The sequence below is a fragment of the Ciona robusta genome, chromosome 14 (genome assembly GCF_009617815.1).
Source record: "Ciona robusta chromosome 14, ASM961781v2".
NCBI classification, from domain to species: domain Eukaryota; kingdom Metazoa; phylum Chordata; class Ascidiacea; order Phlebobranchia; family Cionidae; genus Ciona; species Ciona robusta.
The window spans coordinates 5,571,680-5,599,657 of NC_143248.1; the positions used below are offsets into that span (position 1 = coordinate 5,571,680).

Below are 27,978 nucleotides of genomic sequence, written 5' to 3' on the forward strand. Positions count from 1 at the left end.
CAGGACAGTATATTACCTTCAGTGGGCCTTGAACACGTATTCATTTGGTTAAAGGAAACACACCGAGTTATAGCCACCAGTAAGCTCCTGAATCCAGTTATATCCATCGTAGTCATCACAGTGAGGCTTGAACCCAGTATTGTTCAGTCGCAGGCGGCAAACTAAATCGCTATGAATCGTGGCTAAAAGAGGCAGTGAGCGTCAAACCACACATTGCATCGTAGCTACCACAGTGAGCTGTAAACCAGTTACAAACACACTGAATCATAACTTTAAAGCACTAGTGAGGTAGCTTACTGGTGCTTTTAGTTACGATTCAGTACTTTTTTACAAGACACACTGGAACATAGCCACCCCTGGTCGTTATCATGACCGAAGAAACAAAATAAATATCATTCATTCATAGAATGTACAGTAAACAAACAAATCTACTTTTACACAACTTTATTTTATTACATATTGCAAACCAATAGTCGCAATAGTAGTCGACACCAGCGAAACACAAATGTCATGAAACAAACATGGTATAAAAACATCCCAGAAGTTCAAGTCCAACAAAAAAAGTTTCAATACAAGAACAGTAAGAAATATTTTGAATGTTTTGAAATTCTGCACAACAAGTTTAACTTTTGATATTTTTATCATGATTCAACCGATTTTATATATTTTTCTTTTCAGCAAGCATGTGTATTGCACAGAATGGGAATCGTTTTGTAAAAAAATACAATCAGTTAAAGGTGCATATTAATTCCCTGCAATTTTCCACTGCTTGTACATTGTGTTGGCAGTTTGACAGCAGTCGGCAGTAGTGTGTACCATCCTAGCATTTCATTCAAAAGTTAAAACTAATTAAATTATCCAACAATACTTCCCACTTTCCTGGTATTATAATGAGATGTAAAAAGGTAAAACAATTCTCTTTTATACCAAACTCGGGGGGAGCTAGCCCTGTATTAAAACCTTATAGACCTAGTAACATCATAGCCACCTTAACCATTAAGGTACATGCCCAAGTCAAGGCACGAGAGGCTACGCAACGCTAGCGTTTGTAAGTTCCTGAAAACATTTTTCGAAAGCTTTTTTGAGCTCTGCGTACGAGACAACGAGCACGTTCTGCTCGTCACGGGACATGAGGCAAAGTTTCTCTGGAACTCCAGCGTCAAGCTGGAAAATAAATTGGTTTGAATGAAAATGTAACTTATTTAACCACGCATGGCGGGGCACTGACAGTCTTTATGAATACAGTTGTTCTGTTTCATACACAAACTCTGGCCTAAAGCAAAGGTCCCATAGCATGCCACATAGGACCTCACCCATGTAGAACACATTAATACACCACATACCTTATTCAAACACTGCACAATATGCGCCATATCAACCCATGGAGCCCCCGTCTCTGTGACTTGATGGAAAAGATGATCACGGAAGAGTTTAAGAAGATAGCGATCCCCCGTCTCTGACCAAGTCGCCTCCATCCCAAACTCCGGTCGCTCGTTGATCACGCCGAGCTTCGACAACATCCGGAACAAACGACCGTTTTCCACCTCCTGGTGATCGTATGATGCAGATGAGTTTAACTTATTTATCCTCGCATGGCGGGCAACTACAGCCGTTATAACACAGGTGTTCTGTTTCATACACCTCGTGCCTGCTTACAAGTTACCATGTATGTAACTTTGTGAGCTTTTTGGAGGGTTATATTAAACTTGACAGTCAGCATGAGGTGTTAAAAGTGGACAATAAGCATGAGGTATACAAACCTTGGCCATTTCATTCTCAATAACATCGCATCTCAATAACGCAGCATCAAGCTGGGTGTAGAACCTCGCACCAATCATTGGCATTATGTCGTTAACATTATGTGGGCGTTGTTGTGGAGTGAGGAGGTACCTTGGTAGAACATAAGTATTATGTCTGTTAACGTGGCAGTTATACAAGCATTGAAAATACTGAAGTTTAGATAGTGCTGGTGAAGTGTTTCTAAATAAAGCAACTTTTGACAAAATTATCCAAAAACTGTGTGATAAGGTTTAGCAAAATTGTATGTTATGTTATTCAGCCAATCCTGGCCTAAATCCCAGGTCCCATGGTACGTTTTGATATAGTACCTCACCTATATAGAATACAACATGCTGTATTCTATATGGGTGAAGTCCAACAGTGAGCCACACCTGGGGATCAGATACATAAGCCTATTTACCCCATAACTGCATGACCTTTATACAAACCAACCCACATAATAAGATTCTTTAAATCATTGGAATAATTCATCACAACAAGTTCAATAGATTTGGGAAGATTGTCTCTTTGTATCGAACTCACTGAGTTGCAAGCCAATGCTAGAACCACCTGTGATGTAATGAGACTTTATTACTAAATATTCTGTTTCATACACTTTGTGCCTGCTTTCGAGTTACGACATATGCAACCTATTTATCCTCGCATGGTAGGGCAACGACAGTTGTTATAACACGGGTTTTCCGTTTTATACACCTCATGCCACTTACCAGTTACCACGTATGTAACTTTGTGGGTGATTGACTGATTGTTTTCTGCATGGCTGAGAATTTAGACAACCCATTAGTGACCACTGGGTTGGATTAATTGCTGATAAGAGTTTTGCGTAAGGACACAGTATTGAGCATATAACCCGGTTATTTTGGTTCGATGTAAGTAGTCTTACCACTTGGCCACATCCTTGGCAATATAAAGGCCAGTTTGTTATACTTACAAGCATGAAGCTTGTCTTTACATATGATTGGTATATAAAGCTTGGGACTTGTAACACTCACTCTTGTCTCATTTAACACTGAGGATGGTTAAAGTTGATTAACTGAAACTGCACCATCCTCAGTGTTAGATGAGACAAGAGTGAGTGTTACATAAACACCACTACACACACTACCTTTCCGAGAGCCACCATGTCCTCCTGTTGATATTGTTGCATATGAGCGCGTGGATTGGAATGTGAGTTATCGTAACCAAGTACATCAAATATTCCGACTCCATTTATTCGAACTCTATCGTGAATATATAATGTTGTTATCATGCTGTTGTGCATTTATTATATAAAGTATTCCAGCATAAAAACAACTATATTCCTGTTCATGTATAACCTTGAATTGGTTGCACTGCACCACTTTTCACTAGTGTTTATATAAGTTACAATCCCCACAAAACTATAATCATGAATTATATACATTACAAAGTGAGTAAGTGACCCCCTAGTACCTTGATTTATCCGTGATAATGATCTTGGTAGGGTCCACCACTCTACAAGCGAGACCAGCTGTGTGTATGCAACGTAACGCAGAGGTTAGCTGAACTATGTACGTCCATATTAAACTTTCGGGGAGAAGGCCTGGAAAGATGGGTTGTACACAATCATGATTATATTAGTATGTATTCTGCTGCATTCAATAACTTTTATGTAGATCTAAGATTTAGACCAGAGTTGGCTCATTACCCCAACATTGTATATTCACATTCTATTCTATATGGGTGAGGTTCTACAGTGAGGCACGCCATGGGTCCTGGGATTTAGACCAGAGTTTGCCCATTACCCCAACATTGTATATGCACATTCTATTCTATATGGGTGAAGTCCTACAGTGAGGCAAGCCTTGGGACCTGGAATTTACGCCGTAGTTGGCCCACTACCCCAACATTGTATATGTACATTCTATTCTATATGGGTGAGGTCCATAAGACCTTGGATTTACGGCAGAGTCCACTGACCGACATATAACTAAAAATACTGGCTGAAACCAGACTGATCAAGTTGAAATTAGTCACAGAAAACCAGAACAAACCGGTTCAAACCTGCATTCTGTCTTGCAGTTCCACCATTCCATTTCTTCGATGCGTAATTATTGTTGGGGTTTTGGAAATGTCGTGACATCATTGTTTCTGCACCAGCGTGGTAATCGTGCGCGAAGATTAAAGCTGGGGGTACATGTATGTGTGATGTAACATATATTAACAATCAACATATACCTTATACTCACGGCACTTAACCATATAAACAGAGATATCTTATAATGCTCCACTTACAATGTTCACCGAATGCTTTGGAAGTAAACACCTCCCTCAGTTGAACAACATTAGCGTGTTGTAGTTTCTTCCACATTTCAACAAGAACCATGCACTTCTCGTTTACTTGCCGAAAGCCTGGGAGTAACAAACTAAATGTAAGCCTAGTTTTGTAAGATTTTTGGAACACTTATACCGATAAACCATTTAGTATGTGAGCATGTTGTATATGCTGTAATTGATAATGGGACAACTCTGGCCTAAAGTGTTGTTTTGTAACATTTAATGATGCTAGTACTTAGTAATACAACATTAAGTTAGGTTTATGCAATAACTGGGTTAATCCACAAATTCTGGCGAAATTCGCAGGACCTACACCCGGTCTTAGGATCTTTTCTATATATTTACTGTGTCAGGTTTGGCCTATATCCAAGGGCCCATACCTCACCATATATTTTGTATAAAAGAGGTCCCAGAGGACATAGGATTTAGATCATAATTGGCCCATTAGGATTTTAATCATATGTTATATATAATCTAACCATGAATCCTCCTTAAACAATAGGGCAAACCATCCTTGTACTTGATAGCTTTATAACATGAAGTTACAAAACCATAAGTGCTTGACTTCTGTAGTGGATTCTCAGGGGTGGCTTCTAATGGAAACAAACTATGATAGTTGTCGACTTCTGCTGGAACACCTGGGGTGGATGAGCAGGGTTAATGGTGCATGTTAAACAATTCTTGTATTTGTGACAAATATATTGTGTTTAAATAGTGCATTTGCTACCGAACATACACTGATATAATGTAAGTAACTTATCACCATAAATGTTTGTAGCTCAGTGGTTAGGTGTTTGCATCAAAAATTAAAGATACCAGGTTTAATGCTTGATACTGCTACCATTGACAGCATACGCATCATTAAGCAACACACTTAACAGACATTGCTTTAACTCAGTGACCACTAATGGGTTGTAGCATCCTGGGTGTTGGGGTAATAGGATTTAGGTCAAAGTTGGCCCATTACCCCAACATTGTTTATGCACATTCTATTCTATATGTGTGGGGTTCTACAGTGAAACATGCTATGAAACATGATAATGAAATCAGCGTTGGCCCATCACCCAACACCCAGGATGCTATTGCCTATTACAACAGATATTTTTTAAGGGATTTTTTCCGGACTGTACATTTTGAAAGTTCAATGTTTTGCAGTTTTTTTTTGTAAAATATTTATTCAAGCCATCAATGGTGTTGCTGTTGTCATCATATTCATACTTACTTGGGTCTTGCTCTGTGTCCACAGTTAGCATGGTGAGCGCATGCTTCTGTAAGATGGCTTGTCTCAATTCATTAGCCATGAAAAAGGAGGGGGCGTTGGCTTTAAGTGACATGTACTCAATGTTGGGTGGTGTGCCGGGGAAGACGTGGAACGGGGGCATCACCTAGTGGGGGACATAGAGATCTCAATTATTACATGTTACATGTAATAATATATGTAATAAAAAGCAACCATGTGTTTGGTTTGACACTTTTCTGTTCTATTATACATTCTAAAGCCGAGTGACTTAATTTTGTAACATATTCCATAGGTGAAGTCCCACGGCAAAGCATGACGGCGTAAACAAGATTTAGGCCACAGTTAGCCCATTATCCCAAAATATTGATATATTTCTAGAGCGGACTTTAAAATAGTCCCATCCCAAAGAGTGTTAGAAAAACCATGCGTTACACTCATAGGGGTTTTAATCAAAAAAAATTCAAAACAATTTTTTTTACCTGTCTTTTTATTTAATTTTTTTGAGGGGTTTAAAGCGGGGGTGGGAGGTCGTGACACCCTAAACCCCCCCTGGCTGGGCCACTGGTTACACTTATACCAAATGTTAGTATATCTAAAGTAAACTTACCACAGGTAAATTTGGCCTTGTTGTATTCTGTGTGAAGAAATAAGTGGTTCCCCCATTCTCCTGGGCCATTGGTGGGGCTATGTCTTCCGTTGGGGGGAGATCTGGGGTAATAGGGGTGATAATTGGGGTGTAGGGTTAGGAAGATATAGAATACATGTAAGATGTATTGGGAGGGTGGCAGAAAAATGTGGGATCTGCAGTTAGTGCCTACATAAAATGCTCCTATGAAACTTTTTCAAAGCACCAGTTTCATAACTTTGTCAGCTTTAGTGCGTCAACCATATAGCGTTAGTATAATGGCTCATAACCCCAGATTTCCCTATCGCTATATGGTTGTCGGTTGATGCACTAAAGCTGACAAAGTTATGAAACTGGTGCTTTGAAATAGTTTCATAGAAGCCTTTTATGTGGGCGCCTATAGGTAGGAGTTTAAATTGTTAACTTTAAATTCAATGACGACTATTATTTTAACTAGGGATGTGCCGAGCCGAGCCCGAACTCAAAAGCTCGTGCCCGAGCGTCTCCTTTTTTGACGCTCGGCGCTCGGCTGAAATCTGGGCCGAGCGCCGAGCCTCATATGCTATTGCTATAATGTTGCACGCGAGAGCGAAAAATACTGAAAATGAAAAAAAGTGAAGCTACTAAGAGAAGATAACGAGAACAGTCAGCGTAGCTTCCTTTTTAATTATTTTTCGTTCGTTGTGAATTTGCTCTTTCGCAAGTAACGAATTGCAACGTTAGTGAAATTGCCCGTATGGAATTACAGCCGGTGTCAAATTACACGAGCGCGCAATGTTCCTGTATCTGATTTTAAATAAAAAGCTAATAACTCTTAAACTTTTTTATAATGAAATAAATAAACTGCTGCAACCATGGGGGCTGTTTTGTTGTAATGACAGACCCATTTCCGCAAACACGCACCCAGACAGAAAGTGCTAAAACAGGCGTTGCATTCAATATTACTTTCTTTCGCTGGCAATTGGAACATGTTTCATTTAATTGTTACGTCACTTGTCCTATAACAACATAACTATAAATTATGACGTTTCATAATATAACAATCGGGAAGAATGTTCCCACTTCCAACCAACCACAAGTTCGAAACCTCGTGTATCAGCGTCACATTTTTACGCTCTGCGCCGGCGTAGGATATAAAGGAAGACGCATGCGGTAGCATACATTCTACACCTAACAAACGAAGCAATCGTTGTGAACTTATTCTCGTGAATAATGACGTAATGAAACTCCGGTTCTCGTGCGGTGCCATCAAACGATGTTTTTTGGCCTCTGTCCAAGCTCGACCGGGACGATACTATGTAATATCATATCGCAATCTCTGTTGGTTCCAATTTACTGATATCGTCGCTCTTTGCTCTTATATTTGTATCAATTAAAATTTACCTAATCGCGATTTACCTGCATTTAAACTAATCATCAGAAACAAAAATTATACACAAACTACAGATCGTATGGAAGCGAATAAAACACGATTGTTTTATAACAATCTCGTTTGTAAGGAACAATCGTAATGGTTTATTAAAGTTATTCTGACATAAATAATCGTTAGATTATCCACGATGGACATGCGTAAAACTTACACCAATGTTTCATTTATTAAAAATACGTTTCTAATTAAGTATACATAATGTAATATTGGTCCTAATTTACCGCATAAAGTAGAATAAAAAGATTAGTGTGCAAAACCAATATCTAAAGCGTTTATTTCGCTTTAGAGATAACGTTGTTTTTTATCTGTATGACAGACCCCTTTTGAACGCGCTAGTTGCACCACTGGCTGCAAAAGTTATAAATACTTTTTAATTAATTATTTTTTATTGGAAATTACGAAACGAGACGTCTTTTTAACCGCAAACCACGTGCTCTGTAATATTTAAATTAGCGACGCTTTTCGACTGAATATGAACGCGTTCTCGTACGCCTTTCTCCTTGATGACGTCATAGGTGCTCGGGCTCGGGCTCGTGCCGAGCTTTTCGTTGAAGCTCGGCGCTCGGCGAACCCGAGCTTTTACAACTTCAGCACATCCCTAATTTTAACCCCAATATCCAAGTGCAACTAAATATCCCAAATGACCTTTTTAACACAATGTTCCTCACCACAATTTACCACGCAACAAAGACATATAAATAAACCACATGGAAGTAAAAAATCAAATGAAGTTCAAGCAGCTTATTCGGTCATAAAACACAAAAACATTTTCAGGTTAAAATTCATGGTTATGTTGCTTAATTATTTTAAGAAAAACCTAAAGTGCAAAAAACAACCATGCGAGGAATTGTTGCATGAACAAACAAACCAGCTTACCCATTATCATGTTTGCACCCATAGCTGGCGAGGACCTGTGATTGGCCAATCTTCTTGTTAGTAGTGGAGATGTGCGCTCAGGCGTAGCATGGCTGGTTGCTAACGACTCCATCGGTTGCCGTGGGAACGGGGACGAAGTACCAGGTGTCGAGAACCCTAACATAGATATCTTAATGAATCAAAACATAGATATCATATATTCTGTTACTTCTACTACTGAGATTAATGTGAATATACTTGTTTGGTTCCTCAGCAAAAAAAAAAGGTATTTTATTAATATAGCATACATTGACCGACAAAGAGTGGCTTTTAGAATAACATCCTTAACTTTAAAATCTTTGCCTGCCACACCAGTGCTAACTATTGGTAGATGCTAACATATTAACACTGGCGTGATAAGCTAACTACGGTCAAAATTTCAGGTCCAATGGCATGCCTCACTGTAGGACCTCACCCATATAGAACAGAACGTGCATATACAATGTTGTGATAATAGCCAACTCTGGTATAAATCTTAGACCTGCCTCACTGCATCACTTCACCCTTACAGAAACAGATTATAACTCCCTAACAACCCTGTTTCAAACTGCTTCTAACCGTTCTTTTCTTCCTTCTTCCCTTTCTTATTCAGCCATTGCTGTACATAATCTTCAATATAACGGAAGCTAGCCCTCAAGTCCTTGACTGCTGGTCGTCTCTTGCCTGGGTTGCCAATATGTTATATAAAGAGGAAAATAATAATGTAGAGCATGAAATTTTTGCATGCAAGTTACATAGTGATATACTAATGTGTAGCAGGAATAACAGTTTGCGCAAAACTGGACCTTTTTTAGCCCATGATTATAACATATATACACATATATATATGGTAATAAAATAGTGAAGTAGTGACCTAACCCTAAATTTAATACAAAATGAATTTAAATTACATAATTACACTATAACGAATTTAGCTTCATTTTAACTTGTGGGAAAATAATATGGAGACTATTCAAACTAATGTTTACTGCAAACAACCATGTAGTAATAACCCTTTAGCACCACCATGGCCACAGTAACTTAAACCCCTACCTCCCATTGAGCTTGCAGTAAGTGGAGTGCTACTATCCCCTGTGTAGTAAGTAGATGAATTGTTCTGTGGTGAGGTGAAGACAGAAGATGAGACGGATAAACGAGGGTCATGGCTTGGTACAGGGGAGGGCATATGGGTGCCTGTGTGGAGAGGATTGTAATAATTAAAATACATAAGAAAAGAATGTGCATATACAGTTTTTATTCTGTATGGGTGATGCCTTACACCAAGGTATTCCATGGAACCTGGGATTTAGATCGAAGTTGGTTCATTACTCCAACATTGTATATGCACATTCTTCTATTCTATATGGGTGAGGTCCTACAGTGAGGCATGCCATGGGACCTAGGATTTAGACCAGAGTTGGCCCATTACCCCAACAATGTATATGCACATTCTATTCTATATGGGTGAGGTCCTACAGTGAGGCATGCCATGGAACCTGGGATTTAGACCAGAGTTGACCCATTTTCCCAACATTGTATATGCACATTCTATTCTATATGGGTGAGGTCCAACAATCTGTTTACAAATCCACATATCAAACCTTAATTATGTGTAATTAGTGAAAGTTCTTGGCACACACTTTGAATAACCCTGGTTTGGGTACAGCACCACACTGTGGTTGAGGCTGTATAGTAAGGCACATCAGGGCCATACTGACCAAGGTGCCGTCAGTATGTACTGTACCAAACTTGGAATAACAAACCCAACATTGACTTACCAGGTAAATATTCCACCATGGATGACGATGAAGTATGAGGACCTCCCATACGAGGTGCTACATCACCATGGGCTCCTGGTATGCTGGGTAGTTGTGTGTATGGGTTGTTTGGAGGTTGGGGGGTGTATGGAGATTGCTGTGGCTGTGGGGGTTGGTGTCAGTTACATTTGGGGTAATTTGTAAGCGAGCATGAGGTGTATGGGAAAACGCAGGTGGTATAATGACTGTAATAAACTAAGTATATGCAAGAATAAATAAGCTAAATTCATGTAACTACTGAATACATTGTATAGCCTATTTATACATTATATAAATATGTTATATATTTATATAAATATAAATTTCTAAGATGTATATACTTGAAAATACTTCCTTCTAGTTTACTGTTATACAGTTGCAGGCCAGACATAAGCAAGGAACAAAGCAGACAAAAAAGGCACGAACACCAACAAAAACCAATACAACTAGACTACACATAAAAGCATGGGCAGTTGAAACCAATTAAACTAGAAAACTGAATATAACAATACTACATGATAAATCGAAGTACCAGACATAAGTGACACGACCCAACCTTAAACATCCACACAAGTTAAACCAGGAAAACAATACTACATGATAACATATAAATTAAACCAGAAACCACCACACACACACCTGTTGCAATCCATTCTGTGTGTTGATCCTCGCTGTGGTTCGGTTAGGTAGGAACTCTGGAATATTAAAGCCACCGTTCTGTTGTACATGGTTGAGGTTTGGAGCCGACATGTTACGCGGGACGAACTCCCGTGCAGCTGGGTTTACGCTTCCTAATGCATTCCAATTCTCACTTCCTGGAGATAAAGGAAATATAATCATAATATATAAATTGGTTCCTTCGGTATACTTCCTACAGAATAAGGAAATACTTATTATATAGTTATGCTGTACTCATAAGCAATTAAAAAGTCGGGAGGCAGGGATAGTTAGATGCACATTCCCATAAAAATCTAACTTATTGGTTGTGATATTTACTGGTTAGGTCTGACTACCCTCCTTCGTTATAAAAACATTACTTTTATAACCTAATGTTTCATCTGCCTTACAGCAAGGGATCATCAATGTATGTAGTATGTACATACCAAACACACAAAGACTGAAATAAAAGAGTGAGCCAACAGCAAAAATGAATGAAGTATGAATTAAGCATACAACATATTCATCTTTAAAATATAGCTTAACAATCAGAATACAAAAGTGTTTTCCAGATTTTCCATCTGTTCTGTTTGTCTCTATACATGTTTATACCCAACTACTTATAAATATTTAAATCGTGGCTTACTTTGAGAAGCTGACACATCCAAGGATTCAAATGAGTTGATTATGTTGGAAAACGAGTTCATTCCCGATGCTGTTCCCGATTAAACAAGATTATAATCAGATAAGATATTACAAGTTATTGTGAATGGATATCAGTAATCTTTAACACTTTGTTTAATAGTTTTCCCTTTTTCATGAAACCCATAACCCAGGGTGCTGATATTATTTAGTAATAATTGGTAAAACATAACCTATTTGCATGCACTTATATATAGAAATTTTTTTAGGCCAACATTTCACTTACAATACAGCGACACTTTACAATGCTGAATGTTTATCTTGAAGTTGGTTATAATGCAGTTGCTTTTACAATTTCCATGAACTATCACCCACAAAGTTACATGTGGTAACTCAGAAATGATAACATGGTGTACGAAACAGAACACCCGTGTTATAACGACTGTCGTTGCCCCGCCATGCAAGAATAAATAAGTTACATATGCGGTAACATGTATGCAGGCATGAGGTGTATGAAACGGAGCACCCTTGTTATAATAACCCTCGTTGCGCAAGGAAATATAGGTCCATCGATTCATTTCTACCTGATGTTGGTTGGAAAGCAGTCGCCTCCACAGACAATGAAGTATCGTACGTGTTCATGTCATCCATAGTTCTGTTGGGGTTGGGGTTGGAGTTGGAGTTACGTTGCATTAACTGTTGGAACTTGGATTCCTTGGCAATCCCGAAAGATGGAAGATCTCCAACCAATGCACTGTTTACTGGATAACAGGGGACAATAAAAGGCTCTATTGTGTATGCCAAATATCAAACAGGAATAAGAAGGGACAGGGGGACATTAATATAAAAAGATTTGTCATATATGTAAAATGCCAAATGTGAACAAGTGACAGTTTTACTGGATAAGAAGGGATATAAATATGAATAAGTAGCCCTGCATGCCTGCATACCTTGCCCAACCAGGTTTGAAATAACTGTTGATTAGAATTTGATGAAGTCAGAAGTGATATAATATTTAAAATAAGAACTTATGCGCTTTGCATAGTTGTATAGTTTACCATGGGTATTACCCATAATTCTTAAGTTGGCATTAAGGGGGGTCAAAACCAAACACTTTTTTAATAGTAGCATATATATATATATATATTTAATAGTAATGTCATATTTGCAAATTTGTATAAACCTAACACGTTTGCAAAATTAATTGTATTTATAACTGAATTCAACACTTTTGCAATTGTGTATATTTGTGCAGAACAACACAAATAAACAAACCACTTACTTTGGTCAAACATTGCAGAATCGTTCGTTGCAAAACCTGCCATGTTGACTTCGTAGCTTTCTTGTGGTCAGCGTTGAACAATATATTGCGCTTATTTTGTTGTAGAAATCGTGTGTTTGCTAAGTGTACGTCATTTTTAAGGTACTGTCATCCAATTTGTAGATTGTTTTCATTTAATCATGGGTAATTTCGGGGTAAAATCAAAACTGAAAAATAAACGAAGACGAAAAAAAATTTCACTGAATGGTGAAATCACTCAGCCATGACCGATGTAAAACGAGTCACATAAAAATCTTAACTTATGGAAACTATTTGGGGTGTTTTTATGTTTATGCCAAAAAACAACATTTTTTGTCTTAAAAATAATGCGGTATTACCTTAATTCGCCATTAATGTCATTTTATTGGTTAAATATTTAAACATTTTACCTGCAAAGACATACACTTACAATGTTTACAAAGTACCAACTGTACAATGTACGAGTATGAAAGCATAAACTGAATACATTGTAGGCACATATCTGTATTACTTATTCATAATACTTACAATAAAGTACTGCCTGAACTGCTGATAACTCAACTGTATTCATTTATGTAGGTTATGTTTAACTATTAGCAGTTAAATAGCGTAAAATGGACCAAGAAGACGCTAAAACCGAAACCGACAGACCTACGAAAGTTGACGTTTTACTCCGACCTGCTGGAGACGCGCCGATATTAAAGAAAAAGAAATGGCAGGTGGACTCTGCTAAGACTGTTGAATGGGTCGTCGGATTTCTGAGAAAACTTTTAAAATGTGAAGATTCTGATTCGTTGTTTTTATACGTCAATCAAGCGTTCGCCCCCTCGCCCGATAGAGACATTGGTTCCTTGTATGAATGCTTTGGGAGCGACGGGAAACTTGTATTACATTATGCTAAGACACAAGCGTGGGGCTGAAACACATTTTCTTTACTTTTGTAGATTTACTCTTCTTCTTAAAATGTAGTTCCAGTTAAAGTGCATTCACCTGTTACGGTTATCAACATTTCAGCTACAAAAATATTGTGCAAATATATCATATCATATGCAAGTTACAAACTTGTATTATATGATGAATTTAACATCCTTACGGTTATAAATGTTACAGTTCATTTACACTTATGGCCAATACGTAACAGTCACACTGTTTCACTGTTTGATGCTTTGGGTTTACCTTGAAGCGAGCATGAGGTGTATGAAACAGAACACCTGTGTTAAAACGACAGCTGTTTCCCACCATACAAGGTCAAATAGTTTATTATTTATTGCAAATGCTAAAACTAATGCCTACTGAACATGCTAACATGGCAGTTCTTTTGCTTGCGCGATACTTTATTCTATTTATAAACTACCAGGTTCTAGGTTTTAGAGTCATGGATATTTTATCTGCTGATAACCTGAGAGCGTTAAGGCTCTGTGGTGATGATGATGTCATATCTGATGATGCGTTTAATGCTCTGATACCGGATGCATGTTCTGTGATCTTGGGTGGAGAGGCTGATCATCCTGGTGGGAAGATCTGTGCAAGTGTAGATCAAAGAGCGTTAATGGAGGTCTTCACTGGAGTGATGTGTTTGTTCCTGGAGGCGGGGAAGCTCGACATTGATGAAGATCAACTTAATCTTGTGCTTGACGATTGCAATTTCTCATCCTCGAAAAAAGAAAGTTTTGTTTCTGTTTTTAACGAGAATCGATCCAAGATTCGCGAACATTTAGGAAACATAGGAATCCAACTACCGACCTTGGTTGATGTTAAATGGAGGTTGGATTACAACCTAAAGAACAGCAGTCTTCATAAAGTGAACGAACTTAAATATACAATCTCGCTGAAAGAGAATTCTTCAAATGAACCAGTGGAGTTCCATTGCTCCAAAGAAGAACTTCAAGATTTGGTTAGCAAACTTAGAGAGGCGTGTAAAGCATTGGAGAGAGCAAGTCAAGTGTGATCTCTCAATGTTTATGTGATGTATAAACTCAGTTATTCAACATATCATCATTCATGTGCAATATCCTTGTAAAATATAGTGAGAATTAAAGATTGATTTTTAAGTTTTGAATATTTGCCATATTAAATTACAAGCATTTTTAAATTTAATGTTAAACCCTGAGTGTTCTGTTTCGCAGTGTTGTGCGTTATGATACAAAATATAACGCACAACAAATAGCCGAACTTAAAATATTTCTCCATGCTATGTATGTGTCATCAGTCTGGTGCAATGGCTCAGTGGTTGGGTATTCACATCATGACCAAAATACACCAGATTTGAGGTCTAACGCCTTTACCATGATGCCCTTGCACAAGATACAACCCAGTTGTCACAAATTGTCATCCATACAGGAATAATCACCCACAAAGTTACATACATGGTAACATGTAAGCAGGCACGAGGTGTATGAAACAGAACACTCGTGTTATAAGGCTTTCGATGTCCACCCACTGAAGATAAATTAAGTTACATTCACTATTATGCCACTGCTGTCATAAGAACAACCTGAAATTAATGTCTGGATTGTTTATTTGAAGCCACTGCATGAAACAACCAAGGCAGGGAAACAATTTTGCTCAAAAAGGAAGATTTAGTTTTCACACAGTGCCATGCTCTCATAGAAATCTTATAAATCTGGTAAATCATACAGGTATTGCTGGCGCAAACACAGGAATATTCACAGTAAATATCAACAGCTAATTATATGAATCTACTATTACTAAGGTATACAGATCAAATATATGAAATAAATTGCTTATAATCACTTAAGCTTACAACATTACATAAGTACATACCATATTACAGACCATTTTTGTCACTTTAATTGATAAAATTATCATCCCAATGCAACAGTGTAGGAAAATGAATAGAAATAGTTGTGTTGTGCAACACATATCTGCATTACAGCAATAATAATACAACAAAATAATATAATAAACCCTACATTAGTAAACATTACAAATAATAGGTTGAAATTTCAATGGATTGTGTGCTTTACTATCATTGTCCACCCTGGAATTCCTAAAAGTTGGCGCCTATGGTAACTTGTATGACATATAATAGATGTATAACCTTATACACTTCATAAAATATTAAAAATTGTAAAAAATACGGAAAAACATTTTGAAGGTAAATTTTGTGCTGCATTTGCAGAAAGTATGTCTAAAAGTTGTACAATATATTCAGATACATCTAGGATTCATGGATTACATCATGGTGTACACCTTATTAATGGATAAGCACCATGCTTAGTTAAGTAGAAGGTAGCAAGTCTCCAGTGTTTCAAAGTCAACTTTATGTTTATATTTATCATAAACCTCCCCAATACTGAAACCTCTGCTGAACATCTCACTGAGTTGGTGGTAAGTGTCTGCACCCACGGTGTCTGGAATAAACAGTGAGCTTTAAAATGAATGAATGTAGTTTATTTATCCTCGCATGGCGGGGCAACGACAGTTGTTATAACACGCGTGTTCTGTTTCATACACCTCGTCCTCGCTTACAACTTACCATGTGTGTAACTTATTTATCCTCGCATGGCGGGGCAACTACAGTCATTATAACACAGGTCATTATAACACAACTACAGTCATTTCATATAATTAATTGAACAGTCATAGTGCAATTATTGCTTGTTTGACGTGTATTGTGCTTTATGGTCGTAATCTGGCGTGTATGAATCAAATCAATCTATTTTTCGATCGATTAGTTTCCAATTATGAGGATTTGTTGCTGCAGCGTGTACATATATAAAAGGTGGGGGAATATGGGACACCTTTTCGTTCCATTTTCTCGTAGCATTTAATAGTAAACAAAGAATATTCAAAGAATTATTAAATTATATCCCAACGACTTCCATGGACTGTTGTTAATTGTTAAAAATACGATCAGGATATTTGGAAATTATGTGCTAAAGGTGTCCCATCTCCCCCACCCCGCTGCATACCTTATACTCCCTGTCAAACCACATGTGTGTGTGTCGACTGACTTATTACTGTTTTAAGTGTTTTGCCAAATGCATATACCATAAAAGTAAAAAGAGACTTCGAACCCGAAGCTCTTGGCATGCGCGCTAACTATTGCGCCACGCTGCCGTCATTTAACATATGTGGGTTTTCATGGATAAATGAATGAATGAATGTAACTTACTTTATCCTCACGTTGCCGGAAAACGGAAGCCGTTATAACACAGGTGTTCTGTTTTAGACACCACGCGCCAGCTTACAAGTTACCACGTATGTAACATAAGATATCCATCTTACCCCACATAAGTTACCACGTATGTAACTTATTTATCTTCGCATGGAGGGACAACGACAGTTGTTATAACACGCGTGTTCTGTTTCATACACCTCGTGCCCACTTAACAGTTACAACTTATGTAAATTTGTGGGTGACTGTTTTCTGTATGGCTGATAATTTGGACAACCCGTTAGTGACCACTGGGTTGGATTAATTGACGTTAAGTGTCTTGCCCAATGATGCCCACAATGGTGGCAGCATCGAGCTTTGAACTAAAAAATTCCATTTCACCTTAGCATAAAAAATATAATAGTTACCGATACATCCTTGTTTAACAAGTTCGAGGGAAGAGACGCGACTTGTTAACGTTCGTGTTGTGTCAAGATCATCATCATCTAAAGTAATGTTGAGGTAACTTAATGGGTATACCATCTGTTTATAATGCATAAGTTATAAGACAACATGGTATAACTCCAAAGTCTAAAACATGGTGTCGCAATGCACAACATACATGGTGGTTTTATACCTTGTGAGTTGGAATACTTTTAAGTTTATTCTCTGGGTGGGAAACCAATGGATTTAATACACAGGTGTTGTACACCATTCATAGTTACATACACCTCATGCTCACTACCAAGCCATACATAACACCACATACACTGATAGCTGTATACAACACACATACCAACCTGGATCAAAATCATCGTCATAATCTTCAAAATCGTCAGGGTATTCAACATCACTTGAATAGTTTTTATCTAAAAATAATGTTATGTGTGATGTAACAATGCCGATTCAAAACCCACCCAATGATCAAAAGACAAATTTGCTTATCCGTTCGAATAACATTAAAAAAAGGTTGTTAAAGCATGTCACGGATAAAAATACATAGAAAAGTATAAAAGGCCATTGTTATCATGTTTAAACCACTGATAGCCAACCAACTTACCTGGTGAACTACTTTCATTGTTGCTGCTGAAACTTTCAAGAACCAAATTCTTCTGGGTGTTTGGTTTCTTACCTGAACCTGAAATTGAAAGTTGATATGATTAGGTGGACTTATACAGGATTAGGGAGAATACCCATAGTCCCTGGTTGATTCATAATTTTCTCCATCACACAAATCTACCAAAAGACACCCCAACTTACAATACCCTCGTTTTAACATTTTTTTGTAAATCATTGAAGGTATCGCTGCACACTTTGATGTTCATACAATCAGCATCCTGCAGCAAACTGATTGGAAAACCGTGATCTCAATTAAAAGTCCTTATTACCATCATTATTCCCATTTCCCCTTGTGATAACAGGATTAGAATGGGTAACAATAGCCCTGATTTAATCATTATTTTTTCTAAAGTATAACCATTGAAAAAATGCAGCTACAAAAGTCACCATTTCCCTAAACCCATAAAACACTTTATTCCAACATTTTTTTATACATTATTTTTAATTATTAAAAAGTTTCACTGAACACCTTGACCTTTTTACAATCAGTATGTTGCAGCAAACTGATTAAAAAGCTGTGATCTAAATTAAAAGTCAGATAACACCCCAGCTTTGTCGTTATTATCATTATTCCGCTCCCATCCAACTTACTCCTTGCGATAACCTCCTGTTTGCTCTTCCCCAACAACCAACCACTTCCTGGGAGCTTCTTCCTCCTTGTCCTCCCATCCTCCTGCTTGGATGCGGGATCGCCAAGGATCACATCATCAGAACTGCTCTCGGAACTCCTCTTTAACCAGGAGCTGCCGGGAAGTCTCTGCTTTCTGATCTTCGTCACCTGTAACATAATATTAAGGGTGGCATCTTTTAAAACAGGAGTCACATTATATGTTTTACATCTAAACTAGCTTTTACTCAGGTATGTGCTTATACAATTGGGCACAGCCAAAGTATGCTGAGACCTGAGATGTAGTTTTATTACTGCAATATCAGTGTACTGCTAGAACTAGACCACTGCCTAGCTATAGTACACTCCGATAAAGCAGACCTATTGTTATACAGTAAACACCATTGTTACATCACCTGCATCTCCGGACTCGCTCGTGACGTCACTTTCACGGTTGGTCGCTTATCCTGGTTACTATGGTTACTACAATCACTTGGTCGTCGTTGAACTCTACTTATCACCACTGGGTGATGCTCTTGCTCTTGTTTTAATCGAAGAACCTTGGATGTATATCATTATAATACGGTAATTGGTAAGAGGGCACGCGGTACATGAAACAGAACACTTGTGTAACAACAAATGTTGTTGCCCCGCCATGCGAGGATAAATAAGTTACATACGTAGTAACTTGTAAGAGAGCATGAGGTGTATGAAACAGGACACCCATGTTATAACTGTTGTTGCCACAGAACAATATAAATAAGTAACATAAGCACAAGTTTATATGAAAATATAATTTCCACAGTGAGCATACACGTGTGGCTTAACATAATTTTAGAATATAATAACAACCCATTTATATTAACCTGCGCTCGTTTAGATTGTAGCCACGCACTTCCTGGTAAGTTCCGCCCCACTGGTTTCGATTCTTTTACTTTCTTGGGCGAGTTTAATGATGTTTCTATGTCCTCGCAAACCTCAATCATCTCGGGTATTTCATCGTCGTTTGCTGGACAAGATATATATATTGCAACATAAAGAGCTTTTGCTAGGGGCATAGGCACCAAACCTGCAGTCGCAGGGTGGGCAGGCCCCAGCATTTTCTGCACTAGATTAATTAGCAAACATTAAAATAGTTTATATTTCTTTTGAATTTGGCAATAACCTTGAATATGTTCCACATAAATGCTTGTCTAACTTACTCTGCTATTGCTGCAATTATACAGTTTGATGCCATGGCTTGTGACTTATGTAATGGAAGACCGTGCTATAAGAAAGCCGTCCATGTAAGTTTATAGTTAAGTAGAATCACCTTTCCTTGAAGTGTTCAGTTCATCATCAGAACTCGAGGAAAACTCATCCGAAGAATATGATCTGTAATATAGTAACAGCATTGAATAATCAACCATAACTTTACATACGTGATAACTCAAAAGCAGGCACAAGGTGTATGGAACAGTCAGAACACAGGTGTTGAAATGACTGTTTTTGCCTCGCCGTGCACAGATAAACAGGTTACATACAATCATTTAAATTACAATCATAGTATTTATTAATAAGATATTCCCATCTACCCCTAATAGATTATATTAGAAGTTACATTTATTTATTCAAGTTTTAGTTATAGACTTATAGTATCCCCATTTACCCCAAACATTACACGTTACATTCATATAATAACCCCCTATTACCTATGATGAATATTTCTGTTCCGTTTAAACTGGTTCGAATTAAAATCTGAATTATCGTCACTCGAACTTGACAGCGAGTGGTAACGACCGCTGGCGTGGCGCGAGCCACGGTCACCGTACCCTGACCAGGTTGCCACGGTATCTGTCATGTTCGGCTCCACGCGACGGACGGCTGAGTGCGGACACGTTTGCGGCCGATCGTTTTCGTTTTCGCCGTCAATATCGTTCGTGTAAGTTGCGTGAACGGATATCGATCGCGCCGTGTTCACTATTTCAGGGGACGGAGACTTCTGTATAGATTCCTCACTTGCTTTTAACAGAGCATCCAAATCATCCATGTCAAAGTCAAGTTCGGTGTGGTTCTCAACCTTTTTTACATTAACGTTCCCCTCAGCTGAGGGCTCAGGTGTTTGAGTTCGTATTTTATCCGCGTACTGCAGTAGGATGGGTAGTTTTAGTAACTGGGCTGCAGTAGGACGATCCTCTGGGTTTTTGTTCAGTATTTGGCAGACAAGTGCTTTTAATTCAGGAGAGCAATTAGGGGGTAAGTCAGCGTATTTCCCGTTTACGATTTTATAGAAAAGACTGATCAGGTTTGCCGCATCAAACGCTGGTGCAAGTGCGCACATCTCGAACAAGAGGCACCCAAGCGCCCAAATGTCTGATTTAAAGCTGTATGGAATATCCTGGCACAACTCTGGGCTTAGATAGCAAGGAGTTCCAACGCAGGTGCTCGCTTTATCAAGGGTGTGGTCAATTTCTTTGGAGATTCCAAAGTCTCCAAGTTTCACCACGTCGTCATTTCTATAAACATTAAAATATTAAAAAAATAAATCCATTTTATTTTAAGCATTTGGCAAACCTACATTTTGTGCGATTGCTGTGCCTTTTACACAATAAAATTTATTGTTTATTATTATGATTGGATATAACTAGGGATGCACATTACAGAATAATTAGGTATTCTAGGATATCCTAGAATACTTTATTTCGAATCTAGAATTCCGAATCTAGAATTTCGAATCTTTTTGTATTTATAGGAAAAAATAATTTTACCCACATAAGTCAGTTTATTGACTCTTTCATAGCAGCCTTGTTGGGTCATGAGCTGTAAAATTATCAAAAATTGTACTATTGGGTAGTTTTTGCGTCATGAAACGTATAGCAGGCTATGAAAAGACATTGTAAAACGTTTACTCTCGAAAGTCCCACAAACACAAAATTTTTTTTTTTTAATTATTAAATTTCAAAAATTGTTAATTTAGTGTATGAGATGACGTGTGATGACGTCATTAAACAGAATACCGAATCCCTTAATTAGATTCGAATACAAAAGGATTCGAATCTCAAAGATTCGAAATTCTGTAATGTGCATCCCTAGATATAACTATGTTTTTCTTGCCAAAGGTCTCATTCTTTCCATTTCTTTGGTTAAATTTGTTTTATGGTGATAAACAAACTTCTGCCCTGAATCTTAGTGTGTGTCGCCAAAGCATGATAACTACTGGCCCATGCAATGTATGCACCCCACACCACATAGTTGTATAGTTAACTATGAAACAGTTTGTGTCACAGTAATGTTTTTGGTTTTATCCCTGACTTTTGGCTTTTGTGGGTGATGCATGTATTCTATGAGCCAGTAGTTATTATACAGTTTATAAATATGGCTCAGGAACATTTGTTTGGCACCTACTTCACTTACAACAGCGATTAGAATCTTTAATAGCGTAAACATCAAATCTGTATGATAAGTAATAGCCTATAGAAAACACCCCAACCCACATAATTATCCAGTTTACTATGAAACATAATCATTATTCTTCCAAACATAAACACGAAGATAACATTCCAACAATTGATTCTATTGTGTGACATAACAATGGTTGAACCCCCAGCTGCTATTGTGATGTCATAGTGGGAAGTGTCAACATAGGATATCATGGATCCAGCAAAGCGGGTTATAATATAGTTCGGCGCTCAAAATCCACTCTCTACAACTTCCATCAGGTTTATAAAACATTGAAATAATATAATGGGCAAACCAAAATTATTAGTCGTATTAAAAATAATTAACCAACAAAACCAAAAATCACCCACAAAGTTACATACGTGGTAACTCATAAGCCAGAACGAGGTGTATAAAACAGAACACTCGTGTTATGACGACTGTCGTTGCCATGTGAGGATAAATAAGTTGCATAAATTCGTTGCATTTGTATTAAGTTACTCACTTAACAAGGAAAACATTCTCTGATTTTAAATCTCGATGCAGAATCCTCCGCTCATGAATATATTTAACTGCTGATGTGATTTGTGTTGTCCATGTTAATATAGTGGCTGGTTCAAACATGGTTTTGGATTGCTGGGCACTAAGTATGCGGTCTTGTAATGTCCCACCATTGCAATATTCCAACACCATGTTCATGTGATGGCCCTGTATTTATATAGTGATTGTATATAGAGTATTTTCAAGAGTACTTATATATACGCTGTAGGTGACGTGCATATTATAAATCTGGAAAGGATTTACAAAACTTTAAGATCATAATAAAAATACCAGGAAGATTTTCGAACTTGTCTATGACTTTATTCTACAGTTTGATTTTTTGCATATTATTCTGACCTTTGTTAATGTAAACAAATAGAAAAATACAGTTATAATACTGTTGTTGATATTGGGTATATTTTAAGGACAATCCACTTCCATGCTACAACTAAGTTGTCCACAAACCTTCAAGTCCATAAACCATTCATAGCATTTCACGATATGGTAATTATCCAGCGTCCGTAATATGTCTGCTTCGCGCACCACTGCTTTTCGTGATCGAGAGCGACGTGCTTCATTGATTTCAATCTTTTTTATTGCAACGAGTTTCTGAGAAAAAAACCTCGTGCTCACTGTTGAGTTATAACATAGGTGTTTTTTATACACCAGACACACATGGTGTGTTCATACACCTCATGCTCACTGTCAAGTTATAACATGGGTCTCTTCTTAAACACCAGACACACATGGTGTATTCAAACACCTCATGCTCACTGTCGAGTTATAACATGGGTGTCTTCTTATACATCAGACACACATGGTGTATTCATACACCTCATGCTCACTGTTCAGTTATAACATGGGTGTCTTCTTATACACCAGACACACATGGTGTATTCATACACCCCATGCTCACTGTCGAATTATAACATGAGTGTCTTCTTATACACCAGACACACATGGTGTGTTCATACACCTCACGCTCACTGTTCAGTTATAACATGGGTGTCTTCTTATACACCAGACACACATGGTGTATTCATACACCCCATGCTCACTGTCGGGTTATAACATGGGTGTCTTCTTATACACCAGACACACATGATGCACTTACACAATACATACATAATAATAGATATAATACAACATACATACCTTGATTTTTGAGCTCCTTGCAAGATAAACATCTCCGCTTGAACCCTTCCCAATACGTGTAACAACCTCATAACCATTCATATTGAAACACAATCACCCCTACATTATGTTCCTCCACCTTAAACATAACTTCTCATTATAATACATTATGCTAATGAAGCAGCATTAGCAAACATATGCAGAAGATTAGGTATTGCACATCAAGAAAACATGTTACAAACATAATCCTCTTAACAGCATGGCTGTTGTACTTAATAATTACATAACATGATAATAACCATTACTTAACACTTTGCATTCAAACTGGATGTGTAATGTATATAGGTGCTGCAAAACTTAATAACCATACTTTATGAAAAAGTTATATATATGTGTGTGTTATGTACAATTATAAAATATCACGGGAAACATCTAGGACCACAAACAAATATAGGATTCCAAGAGTGAGTTAAAAAGATGGAAAGCACAAGATTGAAAATGGTGGGGCAAATATTTTACATCAACTTCTTGTTATTATTTTAACACAGATTACTTATATTGGTTCACATTGCTAAGTCAGGCATTAAAACAGAAAAACTCTTTTAAACTGACATTATACATTAATAGGTATTCCGCAGTTCACTATGGGAGAAAAACGGAAAAAAGTTAATAGAGAGAAAAAACGTTAGGAGAAAATGTTAATGAAGAAACATAAACAGTTATTTTCTAAATGGTGGAAGTTTTTCAATTATAATAGCAATAACATACAATATAGCAATAGTAAGACAATTCAAATAAATGTAAATTAATAAAACACAAAGACATAAACTATAGTAACAGACTAACAGTATCCTTGGGATGCAATAAGGTTAATTAAGATCCTATTTAACATTTAGTAGCCCTGGATCATTTATATAACGACAGTGACAATTATACCAACACATTCATTGCATTTTCTATGGGTTTACAAATTTAGTTATGGAAAAGATTTTTCATTCGCCGGCATCATTTTTTTGGTTTTGTTTTCCAATGGTTATAACAGTCAGTAACATTGAAAGGTCATAGCTTTGCGTAAAAAGTTTTTTAAATTTCTGACAAATTTCCTTAAAAAATTCTTGAAAAATGGAACAAAAACTATTTTCTTGTAGCAGCAACTGCAGCAATAACAGCCACACCCAACCCAACCACGAGCCCCGCCCCCCCAATCATAGCCATCCCCAGTAACCCTTCTCCTTTCATCTTTCTATTAATAATTTCTTTCAATTCTTTGACTTGATGGTTCTTGGGCTCAACTTTTAAAATAGCATCACAGAATTTTAATGCTTCTTCATATTCCTTTAAGCGATATTTAGCAACTGCCATGTAATATAAATAATCTCTCTTGGCTTGCCCATCTCTTTCTTTCTCGTAAAGTTTCTTTAATAGAGAGAAGCCTTGTTTCCAGTCATCTGAATACCTGCTTCTTATAAGACACCACGCGTATTCAAACGCAGTGGTTGAAGACACTTGTCCCATCACTTCTTCTTTCTTGTATTTCTTCTCAAACTTCATAATCTCCTGTGGATCAATAGCTGAGCTCAGAATGCCCTCCATGATGTCACAATCTCCAACAAACAGCTTGTTGAAGAAAATTCACAAAAGACCAAAATCTTAAAACTTCGACACAAATTTAACAATTTTACTTCGAAAGTTTTATGGTCGGCTAAAGTTCAAGATTCTGTTTCTGTTACAAAAATCTTCTTTTTAAATGCAACAATTTTAATTTCCTAATAGCTGTAATCTGCAGGAAGTAAATATCAGTCAACCCTGATGTAATTAAATAAGGAAGGGGTGGGAGAAACAAACGATGGCAAAGATAGTTTAAAACGTTGAAAGATCCCTCTAACAGAGTAAAGATATTACTTATATTAGTCATATTAGGGTGGAGGGGATTTTTGGACGAATTGTTTTTCACATGAAATAATCGCTTTAGAAAAAAAACACAGCATTGATAGCCCTAAAATAAAAGATGTAACTGTTATGCCGGTTGCTGTAGCCCATGTTGCCCCTTGCTGTGACCCATGTTGCCCCCAGCTGTGCCCATGTTGCCCCCAGCTGGGCCACTTTTTCACACAACAGTTGTGCTTCTGCCTAATGAAAACAAACATAGGGATAGGAGGATACCAAACAAATAGAAAACATAAAGACAACAAACAATCTAGTAACTCTAGTTTGCCAAAAAATTAGAAAGTTTATTTCAAACAAATTTAAATTTAACTTTTCTAGCTTGTAGTCGTTATATAGAAATATTGAAACTTAGTTTAACATTGATTGCGACTTAACCAGCAGCAACACAGCATATCTTATAACATTATTATTATAGCAGCATTAGCAGTATCATGATATTAAGACTATTCATTTCAGAACACAAGTTTTTTAGCGAGGCCTGCCATTGAATCTGTGTCATTGTCGCGCTTTCGTTTGGTCCCGGCAACTGCTTTTGGTTGTTTGTTTGCTACAGAAGAACATGAGGCTGGGAGAGGTAGATTCTGGTATGCTGTTGGGTATGGCTGGTTTGTGAAGAAGGAGAAATGTAAAGCTTGAACTGCAGTTACCCTCAGTCCAGGGTTGTACCTCAGTAACCCCGATATAAGTTCTAATAAATCATCTCTTGCGGCAGAAAAGCATTGACTAAGTGGGATGCCTGGGAATTCCTTGAAACAAATATAATCCGGAAGATCTTTCATCCCAGGCCATTCTGCATCACTGGGCGTTCCCAGTGTTTCAAATATTTTACTCAATTGGTCTAAATCGGAGTCACCGGGTAGAAATGGGACTCTTAGTAGAAGTTCAGCGAGTATACACCCTACAGCCCACATGTCAACCCCCACACCATATAACCTTGACCCAAATAGAAGCTCAGGACTCCGATACCACCGTGTAACAACCTGATGCGTATATTCACGGCTTGGGCTTCCAAATGTCTTCGCGAGACCGAAATCACCAATCTTTAAAACCCCGTGCGAATCAAACAGTAAATTATTTGGCTTCAAATCTCGGTGTAATATCCACAGTGAATGAAGGTATTCTAACCCATGCAGTGTCATTATCATGTAAGATTTAATATGAGCTTGAGTTAGCACAATACTCATGTCTTTAATTATAACTTCTAAATCTGTTTCCATGAAATCAAAAACTAAACTAATATTTGATTTCTGTCCAAATACATCCAACAACCCAATTATATTTTCATGATGTAATTCCTGTAATAGCTTAATCTCTCTCAGTGCGGTTCTATTTATCCCATCTTTTGCCTCAGCTCTGTTTCCAAGTTTAATTTTCTTCACCGCCACGATTCTGTCGTCATCTTTCGTATCCTTAGCTTTATACACAGTAGCAAACTGCCCTTCCCCAAGAAATTCAATCTTTTCATATCTGCTGGACTTGCTAGCCATGTCTGTAAACAAAAGAAAACATAAGTTTGCAGCGGTTGAGTGTGCTTCGAACACCGATTTATAATTTAAACATAAGTATCTATATTTCACTATATGCATAAAGATTGCATGTCTTGTACATTGCCAGCTGGCATATAGTGAAATTTAGATAATCATAATTATTATAAATCTGTGCTCGATGCACACACAACCGCTACAAGTTAATTAAAAACACTATGGGTTAGGAGTTAATAATAGGTTGTAATTTATAAATGTATATTAAAAAACAAATTGCAGTTAAAATTAGATGCTACTGCTAGGGTGCAACTCTGCGGTGATATCAACGTAAAACCACAGCAGATAAAAAGCAATACTTTAAGTAATGATAAGTATGTAGGTGATTTAACCAGTATTTTAGAGACTCAGATTTATGCGGGTGATGGTATCGTGTATGGGCACTAGTGAAGAATATTCCAGTACATAGCAGAATAGGCTGGTGGAAAGTGTTAGTAGTTGGGGGTTAGGTGTTGATGGATAGGGGGTTAGTAGTTAGTGGTTATAGGGGTTGCGAGTTAGTGGTTAGCAAATAAGGTGAGGGAAGACTCTTCACTAGCACCCGTGTGTTTGTGTTTTGGACATGCAATTTGTAAACAAAACAATAAACTTAAATTGACTGCGCCACTTTTTAGATGTTGCGCCACTTTTCGTCAGTATATTATTGATTGACAGCTAATAGTTTTACAAAGTGCATTAACATTACAGTAAACCAGGAAACTTACCGTGGCGAACGTAACCTAACTGTCACCAAAGACACCAATCAATTAAATTTAACGTAAAAAAAATCAAAACTGAAATTTCCGAAACTTTGTTGAAGCTTTATTTACTCCCCGGGTTACGATAAAACATAGACATCATATGAACATAAATTAAATCACGAATTCACGTAAATG

The 27,978-nt window shown here is 37.4% G+C and overlaps 6 protein-coding genes across 6 annotated transcripts; 2 read left to right on the plus strand and 4 right to left on the minus strand.

Moving 5' to 3' along the window:
- Positions 1 to 427: 427 nt before the first annotated feature.
- On the minus strand, positions 428 to 12,920 carry LOC149725360 (PAN2-PAN3 deadenylation complex subunit pan3-like). Its single transcript, XM_089892420.1, has 18 exons — positions 12,661 to 12,920; positions 11,963 to 12,139; positions 11,383 to 11,451; positions 10,719 to 10,894; positions 10,062 to 10,203; positions 9,337 to 9,477; positions 8,266 to 8,421; positions 5,943 to 6,043; positions 5,318 to 5,480; positions 4,575 to 4,733; positions 4,054 to 4,170; positions 3,823 to 3,945; positions 3,232 to 3,361; positions 2,906 to 3,020; positions 2,237 to 2,349; positions 1,761 to 1,890; positions 1,344 to 1,547; positions 428 to 1,164 (listed from the first exon to the last, which is right to left on the minus strand). Exons 1-18 carry the CDS (start codon positions 12,701 to 12,703, stop codon positions 1,030 to 1,032), a joined length of 2,394 nt encoding a protein of 797 aa, XP_089748546.1. The 5' UTR covers positions 12,704 to 12,920; the 3' UTR covers positions 428 to 1,029.
- Positions 12,921 to 13,164: 244 nt separating this feature from the next.
- On the plus strand, positions 13,165 to 14,782 carry LOC149725361 (ubiquitin-like protein ATG12). Its single transcript, XM_089892450.1, has one exon. The coding sequence runs from the start codon at positions 13,293 to 13,295 to the stop codon at positions 13,596 to 13,598; it is 306 nt and encodes a 101-aa protein (XP_089748576.1). The 5' UTR covers positions 13,165 to 13,292; the 3' UTR covers positions 13,599 to 14,782.
- LOC149725362 (COMM domain-containing protein 3-like) lies at positions 13,952 to 14,782 on the plus strand. Its single transcript, XM_089892439.1, has one exon. It carries the CDS (start codon positions 13,952 to 13,954, stop codon positions 14,624 to 14,626), a length of 675 nt encoding a protein of 224 aa, XP_089748565.1. The 3' UTR covers positions 14,627 to 14,782.
- Positions 14,783 to 15,178: 396 nt separating this feature from the next.
- LOC149725363 (uncharacterized) lies at positions 15,179 to 23,779 on the minus strand. Its single transcript, XM_089892422.1, has 12 exons — positions 23,637 to 23,779; positions 22,947 to 23,090; positions 22,447 to 22,649; positions 20,216 to 21,019; positions 19,837 to 19,898; positions 19,391 to 19,533; positions 18,941 to 19,084; positions 18,509 to 18,695; positions 17,859 to 17,936; positions 17,599 to 17,667; positions 17,227 to 17,304; positions 15,179 to 16,052 (listed from the first exon to the last, which is right to left on the minus strand). The coding sequence occupies exons 1-12, from the start codon at positions 23,715 to 23,717 to the stop codon at positions 15,916 to 15,918; spliced, it is 2,130 nt and encodes a 709-aa protein (XP_089748548.1). The 5' UTR covers positions 23,718 to 23,779; the 3' UTR covers positions 15,179 to 15,915.
- LOC149725364 (mitochondrial fission 1 protein-like) lies at positions 23,755 to 25,249 on the minus strand. The gene has a single exon (XM_089892446.1). The coding sequence runs from the start codon at positions 25,206 to 25,208 to the stop codon at positions 24,750 to 24,752; it is 459 nt and encodes a 152-aa protein (XP_089748572.1). The 5' UTR covers positions 25,209 to 25,249; the 3' UTR covers positions 23,755 to 24,749.
- A 145-nt stretch (positions 25,250 to 25,394) lies between these two features.
- LOC149725365 (cyclin-dependent kinase 7-like) lies at positions 25,395 to 27,964 on the minus strand. Its single transcript, XM_089892435.1, has 2 exons — positions 27,808 to 27,964; positions 25,395 to 27,051 (listed from the first exon to the last, which is right to left on the minus strand). The coding sequence occupies exon 2, from the start codon at positions 27,047 to 27,049 to the stop codon at positions 26,015 to 26,017; it is 1,035 nt and encodes a 344-aa protein (XP_089748561.1). The 5' UTR covers positions 27,050 to 27,051; positions 27,808 to 27,964; the 3' UTR covers positions 25,395 to 26,014.
- Positions 27,965 to 27,978: the final 14 nt, after the last annotated feature.